This window comes from Protobothrops mucrosquamatus, unplaced genomic scaffold (assembly GCF_001527695.2).
Source record: "Protobothrops mucrosquamatus isolate PMUCROS unplaced genomic scaffold, P.Mucros_1.0 scaffold3911, whole genome shotgun sequence".
Taxonomy (NCBI): domain Eukaryota; kingdom Metazoa; phylum Chordata; class Lepidosauria; order Squamata; family Viperidae; genus Protobothrops; species Protobothrops mucrosquamatus.
The window spans coordinates 13,747-21,833 of record NW_015389856.1 but is presented as its reverse complement, the minus strand read 5'-3'; the positions used below and the strand labels follow the sequence as shown (position 1 = coordinate 21,833).

The window sequence follows — 8,087 nt, the reverse complement described above, 5'->3', positions numbered from 1 at the left end:
TTCCCCACCCCCAAGGCCATTGTCGTAATTCCTCCACCCCAGTCCTGCAACAAGCAGCTTTTCCGGCATTCCTGCTCTCTGTCTTCCCCCTCCCTCCCCCTCCTTCCAGATCGCCTCAGCACTTCCATCCTTGGTTTGGGGCCGTTTGGTTCATCATCTTGGTCCATGGGAGTCGTGGTCGTCCCACCACCTATAGAGCCATCGTCCCAATTCTGTTAAATGCTGTCATCTTCTTTCTTAGAGATTGTGCCCGTCTCATCCATCCTTCCACCGCCCCAATCCTGCCAAGGAAGAGTTAAATGTCTTCTCAGCAGGCTGTGATGCTGTTTTTCCCATCTCCTAAGAGTCTGGTAGGCCGGCAAAAGATCTATATGCCAGTTGATGTGAAGGGTGTGAAGGGTGTGACTAGCTGATGAGGGCTAATGAGCCTGAAATAGCTATGCTATTCTCCCACTAACACTTTGCCAGCCACAAATTTTGAATTTATAGTGTTCACAGTATGTGCCTGCAAAACATGCTTCTAGATTGTGTGTGTGTGTGTGTGTGTGTGTGTATTGGTATATATATGTATATGTATTAAAAACAATATTAAAAACTGACAGTTGATTCCTGGGAGTGTTCATGATAAAAGTTTATAAATATAAATGAGCACCAGGAAAACAAAACCCTTTAAAAANGGAAAGCCGGCGAAAGCTTGGGTCATTATTTATTTATTAAAACCTTTTAAAAAATTTTTTAAAGGGTTTTGTTTTCCTGGTGCTCATTTATATTTATAAACTTTTATCATGTATATGTATATATACACAATAATGGAAGACAAAATGCTGAAGTCATAATTATCTCCCCACTGAAATTATTCCAGTGATAATAATTTTTTTCCCTTCATCAAAACTGTAAACAATTCAAGAAGACATTATAGAAAAGAAAAAAAAAATATTAAGAAGGACTGCTCCACAGAGACTGGGTAGTAGAAGACAAGAACACACAAGTCCTATGATTTCAACTGCCACAAATTAAGTTCTGTTGGTGGAACTCTATATTGTCATTCAGACCTTTTTCAATATTATCACTGTTTGCAAGAAGAATCGGGGTCAAAAGTTAGTCTTTAGCCTTGCTCTAAATAGGAATTTTGAGGCTGGTGAATGCAGATTAACATGGAAAGCTGCTGCTGGTGGAACATCTATACTTAGAGAGCATTTGCTGCCCAAATGTTCTTTTTTCTCCTTTTTCCACTCTTCAGAGTGAAGTCTTTGCCGTGTCATCTAGGTGAACCCATACCTGTTCCAAATGAATGGTACCAGCAAGGGGACCTTGTCATTGGTGGGATGGTCTCTATGGTTAACTACCAATTTAATGAAGTTTCATTTCAGCAGCATCCCTCTCAGGAGTATTTTGACAATCCAGAGTAAGCAATTCTTATTTTTTATCTTTGTGGCATTTCTAGATTGTTTCATTTATTAATGAAACTTTTGGAACTTGCCAAAACAATATACTTTCTCATATTTGTTTAAACCTCCAGATCAATAGTTTCAGTGGGATGTGACCAGATGTCATCCTATTTCTCATTTGGAGATAACAATAGCAATAGCACTTAGACTTATATATGCTTCACAATGCTTTACAGCCCTCTATAAGTGGTTTACAGAGTCAGTATATTGCCCTCAATAACCTGGGTCCTCATTTTACTAACCTTGGAAGGATGGAAGGCTGAGTCAACCTTGAGCTAGTCAGGATCAAATTGCTGGCAGTTGGCAGAATTAGCCTGAAATATTGCCACTGTGACACCGTGGCTCATTGTCTTAATGTATAGGAGATCTTAATGTGTAGGAGAAATTGGCTACCCATTGATTCATTCTGCTACAATGAAATCACAAGAATTAGTTCAATGCAGCCGAGTTGGCAATAGAGTTGAAATGGCTGTTCTTCAATTGTGCTTGGATATTGAGTGAAGCACCTCTGTAAAGCTGCAGGAAAATGTCTAGAATTAGACATATTTAATGAGACATATAAATTGTCCTGTTTTCAGTGTGTTAACAAAATTCTACCAGCATGTCCTTTCCTTGGTGTTTGCCGTGAAGGAGATCAATGAGAATCCAGAAATTTTGTCCAATGTCACTCTTGGCTTCCATATTCATGACAGCTACTACAATGCAATGCTGACCTATTGGACCACCCTAGATCTCCTGTTCAGGTCACGGAAATTTGTTCCCAACTACAAGTGTGACACCAGGAAAAATCTCATATCTATCATTGGGGGACTCAGCTCTGAAACTTCCTCCTATATTGCAGACCTTATACAGTTTTACAAGATTCCACAGGTAGGATCTTTGAGAACAGAGGCATGAAAATTCCCTCCTCCTTTATTTTTCCAAATGAGGGTGATGAAAAAAAATGATTATACTCTGAACAATGCCCACATATCTCACAATCTGACCAAATTTGTCAAGAAATATTAGTTTCCCAAATAGGAAAAGAGAAGTAGTTGTTATTGTTGTTGATGATGATAATGAAGATGATGACATATTACTATAATATGTGTTTATTTTCTTTTAGCTCACATACGGTTCATTTGCCCCAAAGGATATTCATAGTGCCGAGATTCCCTTCTATTACTCCATGGTTCCAAATGAGGCCTCACAGTACATTGGGATTATCAGATTGCTTCAACATTTTGGGTGGAGATGGGTTGGGCTCTTTGCTATTGATAATAGGCATGGAGAATATTTTCTGCAGACCATGGACTCTCTCTTTTCCCAGCATGGAATCTGTTCTGCTTGTACACAAAGAATTCCATATTTAACCCACTGGGACAATTTATCTGAAATGTTCTTTATAGGGGAAAATATTTATAACCACATAACTGATGAGAAGATCAATACTTTTATTGTCTGTGGAGAATCTTTGACAATTGCATGGATCATTAATACTATATTTACGTTTGATCCTAGAGATGGGCAGAGTTCCTTGGGAAAGGTATGGATCATGACTGCCCAGATTGTTTATTTATTAACAGGCATGCAAACAAGATGGGATCGGCAGGTTTTGGACGGTGCCATTTTTTTCACAATTCACTCCAAAGACGTTCCAGGGTTCAAGAAATTCCTGAAGTCCATAAAACCTCCTTGGATTCAAGAAGATAGATTTTTTCCACTTTTCTGGGAACAAGTATTTGACTGTTTATTGCCAGCTCATATCTTGACCCCTCTGGACAGTGATACATGTACTGGAAAGGAGAGGATGAAGGATATTCCTGGAGCTCTTTTTGAATTGCAGCTATCTGGGCACAGCTATAGTATCTATAACGCAGTCTATGTATTGGCTCAAGCTTTACATGCTCTCGTCTTACTTCGATCTAATCGCAGGCATTTTTTGAGGCATAAATTATCAGAATATGAAAATTCACAACCATGGCAGGTGATTAGTGCATTATGAGTGCTTTGTCCTAAAGCACAAAATTAGTGTGCATGATTCAAGCAGGGAAGAAGCAATATTGTCCATTGATAATATTTATTTGTATATCTTTATTTTCATGGCTGTAATTCTGAAAAATGTTGCCTGTGGAAGGGGAGCTAGTGTGATTCACTGCAGTGAACAGGCAAATTCCCCTAAAACATTTGTAGAAAGTTGGGAGAAACATCAGGCAGCTTAGTGAACAAGCAAATTCCCCTGGATAAAGTTGGGGGAGACATGAAGTAGCATAGCCTAGAGACTGAGAAAAGACAGAAGAGAGTTAGAATACCCTTGAATTTTTCAGGGCATATCTATTAGGTTGAGAGTAGTAAGGGTTTATTGTGGAAAGATTCTGTCTATTGTATGTAAGCAAATAAAAAACTGAACTCAGGTTGAATTTTTCTATATCGTTCTTGGTTTTAAGTTCACAGTAACATATTTTCCATTTTATTCCCTGGATGTCTTCAGGATGCAAGGATTAAAGCATGGAGCCAGAAAGTGGTCCCCAACATTTCTGGCTCCATGGATTGATAGTGGTGGCAGCGGTGGCAGTGGCAGCAGGGTGGTGGTGGTTTCCTGTATGCAACTCAGATCCCGTGCAAATGCAGGTGAAGCTTTGTGCACTTGCCCACCAGTTGTGTGGCCTGGTTCCCAACAGATTGCAGACCAGTACTGGTCCAAGGCCCAGGGGCTGTGGACCCCTGAACTAAGATCCAGGTCCTGGTTTTCAAAGCCCTATAGCTATTCAGGAATTTCATCTATTAATGAAGTTATTAGATGAATGCTCCTTAGCCTAGTCAGCTGTCCTTCAATCCTAGACAGTCACTTGTCTGAAATGGTATAGGTTCTCCTGCTTGAGCAGGGGGCTGAACTAGAAGACTTTCAAGACTCTATTCTATTCTATTCTATTCTATTCTATTCTATTCTATTCTATTCTATTCTATTCTATTCTATTCTATTCTATTCTTAGCAACCTTATATCTATGAGAATAACATGAAATGAAAAATAGGTGGGAAAGGTGGAGCAGGTATGAAAATTGTTTTTCTAATTTTTTATATGCCTCTTCCTGGGGCTAGGATCAAGAGGGTGTGCTAGGCTAGAATCAATTTTACCTTTCATTTGACTATTCCTCAGACTGAAAGATTGAATCCTTCTTATTTGTAAACAGTTTTTCAAGAGGTTGGACAAATAGATTTTCTGTGTTCTCAGAGTTTCTCCCTTAAAAGCATAACACAACTACCTTTCTATTCTTTATTTCCCTATTCCCAATAATCTAGCTCCACCAATTTCTTAAAAGCTGGAAATTTAATAATTCTCTTGGAGAGGCCTTGACTTTTTACGATCAAAAGAAGATGGAGGGTGGATTTGATATCATAAACATAGTTGTCTTTCCCAATTCCACTTACCAGAGAGTAAAGGTTGGAACAATGAACCCTGATGCTCTTAAAGGAAAGGAATTAGACATAAATGAGGAGATGATAGTTTGGCACAGATCATTTAACCAGGTATGGTTACAAGGAGACTTTATATGACTATTCTATGATGGGTTCATTAGGTTGAGATATTAGCTTCCAGGCAATCTGTGAAAATGATATTCTTTCAACTTTTACTGTAAAGAGCTAAGACAGATATATTTTGCATAATATTTATTACACCTCCATGAAAAACTGAAAGAAAAATGTGAAAGAAAAAGACATGCATTTAAGCAACTGTATTTCCTTGTTTGAGTAAAGCTACTTCAGAGATGTGATTTAAATGGAATTTGATTGACTCATTTTTTTTCTCGTTGAATAAATTGAACTAATGCTATATTGCATATTGAGATCCTGATATGAATCTAATTGAAAAACCTGGAAAGTCAGATCAGATATGCTCACAAATTCAAATTAAAGTTCCAGTTGAAATGGTCCTAACTATATTTTCAAATAAATAGATTTTTTTATTCTTTTGTACAGCTTTTTGTTAGGATATTTTAATATCGTAGAACATTTTATTTTCAGTGTAATAACTATTTTGTCTTCAAAACAATACATCTTCATCTTCCAACATTTAATATTGATAATTAGGTCCTTCCTATTTCTCGGTGCAATGACTATTGTCACCCTGGGTATCAGAAAAGGAAGAATGAAGGGAAAAAATTCTGCTGCTATGATTGTGTTCCATGTCCAAAAGGGAAAATCTCTAAAGAAGTGGGTACGTTAACAAACTCCTCTGATTTTCTTGTTATAGAGATGAAATTGAAATTTCAGACAGACTTCCATAGAAATCAAGTACACTGTGTAAAGGCATACAGGCATACCAAACAACCAGATACAAAGACATTTTTCCCCATGCCATCACTCTGCTAAACAACTAATTCCCACAATAAAGTCTTATTCCTTAGAATATCCAACCATGTAGTAGGGCTGTATTACTCTTATCCTTCCCATCTTTCCTATTACCTATTCCTTTAGCATCTTATGACTATCATTTTGTGTTGTACCTTATCATTTATGATGACTGTATTTTATTATTAGGATCATGATTTATCACTTGTTGCTTGTATGCACACTGAGAGCTTATGCACTGGAGACAAATTCCTTGTGTGTGTCCAATCACACCTGGCCAATGAAGAATTCTATATAAATAATTCTATATCTTAGAGTCTGTGTTCTGTTGAATACTTTCAGCTAATCTGTTTTTTGTTTAGGTTGTACATTTATTTGGAAGTGGAATGGGGAAATGAAGAAAACAAATTCATTAATTCATTGAAAATTATATTATTCTGAGCATGGAATTAATTCTCTGTCTCATGAACCTGTATTGACATAAGGCTATTATTTTCCTCTTAAATGTTCTTACTTATCCCAAAGGTGCTTTTTCAAGAAGCAACCGGACTTTGTGTTTCCTTGAAGATGTTTTGCTTCTCATCTAAGAAGCTTCTTCAGTTCTGACTGTCTTGAACTCTTGAAAAAGCATTTTTGGGACAACCATGACCTCGATGACTGAGAATCACTATAGACACATTCTTACTTTCAATGCTCTGAAAATCAATATGCAAATCATGACAAAGATGAATGCATCATGAAAAAAAATCTTCTTGCCTTATGAAGAACATTTAGGAATCAGTTTAGCCACTGTTGTTACTCTACATTTATTCATTACAACATGGGTGGTTTGTTTTTTTTTTAAATTTCAGATATGGTAGCTTGCTTTCAATGTCCAGAAGATAAGTATGCAAACCAAGAAAGAAATGGATGTCTCCTAAAAAGGATAAACTTTCTGTCTTATGAAGAACCTTTAGGGTATAGTTTAGCTTGTCTTGCTGCTGTGTTTTCCCTCATTACAGGATGGGTGCTGGGAACTTTTATTAAGCACAAAAACAGTCCTATTGTCAAAGCCAATAACCGGGATCTCACCTACACTCTCCTGATCTCCCTTCTGTTCTGCTTTCTCTGCTCTTTTCTCTTTATTGGACAACCTGGGAGAGTGACCTGTCTCCTCAAACAGTCTGCATTTGGTCTCATCTTCTCAGTGTCCATCTCTTGTGTGTTGGCCAAAACGATACTTGTTTCTCTTGCCTTCAAGGCTACCAAACCAGGATCTCGGATGAGGACATGGGTGGGGAAAAGTCTGGCTATTTCTATTGTCCTTTTCTGCTCTCTATTCCAAACAAGCATCTGTGTTGTGTGGTTGTCAACCTCTCCCCCATTCCCAGAATTAGACATGCACTCAGTCCCTGAAGAAATGGTTTTACAATGCAATGAAGGGTCTTTCTTTATGTTTTATTGTGTCCTGAGCTATATGGCTCTCCTTTCATTTGCCAGCTTCCTTGTGGCTTTCCAGGCTCGTAATCTGCCTGACAGTTTCAATGAAGCCAAGTTCATCACCTTCAGCATGTTGGCTTTCTGCAGTGTATGGGTGACCTTTGTTCCAACATACCTGAGCACCAGAGGTAAAGCCATGGTGGCGGTGGAGATCTTCTCCATTTTGTCCTCCAGTGCTGGACTCCTAAGTTGCATCTTTTTCCCCAAGTGTTACATTATTGTTTTGAGGCCTGATTTAAACAACAGGGGGCAACTGATACGAAAACATGTTTAAACACTTTTTTATTTGAATATGTCTATTGATATGTAACATTATAAAATATTTTTAATGATTCTTGTGAAGGGGTTTGGATTTCCTTTTAACTCTTTCTTTTTTTTAGAAAAAAAACATATTTTCATGGGGAATTCTATCAAACTAAAGCTATTCCCTCAAAACACCCACAGAAAAGAAGTTAATTTTAGGAAAACCATTGAGAAATCATTGTGAAATGAATCAGTTATAGTTTTCTAACTGTCCCCATTAAAGTTACTGTTAGTACAATTATATTCCAGAAAATACCAAATGATAATATAAGCACTCTGACATGGTGGTGAACCTATGGCATGGGTGCCAGAGATGGCATTCAGAGCCCTCTCTGTGGGCATGTGCACCATTGCCCAAGTCCTAGGCCTTCAGCTGATTTTTATAAAATCTTTTCGCTTTACGCCTCCACCACCGTGTGCAAAAAAAAAGGTTCAATCAATCAGTCAATTTCAACTTCTCGCGGGAAAAAAAATATCTTGCAAAGTTGGAATTGATTGATTGAACTTTTTAGTCCCACCCAGTCTGC

The 8,087-nt window shown here is 37.8% G+C and overlaps 1 protein-coding gene across 1 annotated transcript; it reads left to right on the top strand.

Annotated features, from left to right (window-relative positions):
- The first annotated feature begins 299 nt into the window (after positions 1 to 299).
- Positions 300 to 7,531, top strand: LOC107298356 (vomeronasal type-2 receptor 26-like). The gene is made up of 7 exons (XM_015827734.1): positions 300 to 399; positions 1,267 to 1,405; positions 2,027 to 2,318; positions 2,554 to 3,414; positions 4,861 to 4,956; positions 5,518 to 5,644; positions 6,630 to 7,531. The coding sequence occupies exons 1-7, from the start codon at positions 300 to 302 to the stop codon at positions 7,529 to 7,531; spliced, it is 2,517 nt and encodes an 838-aa protein (XP_015683220.1).
- Positions 7,532 to 8,087: the final 556 nt, after the last annotated feature.

What these genes read in the sequence shown, in the direction of transcription:
- LOC107298356 (XM_015827734.1), top strand. Translation starts at nt 300, where the DNA reads ATGTCTTCTCAGCAGGCTGTGATGCTGTTTTTCCCATCTCCTAAGAGT. An exon ending in TGATGTGAAGGGTGTGAAGG is followed by an intron (nt 400 to 1,266) that starts GTGTGACTAGCT and finishes CGTGTCATCTAG; the next exon opens with GTGAACCCATACCTGTTCCA. An exon ending in GAGTATTTTGACAATCCAGA is followed by an intron (nt 1,406 to 2,026) that starts GTAAGCAATTCT and finishes TCCTGTTTTCAG; the next exon opens with TGTGTTAACAAAATTCTACC.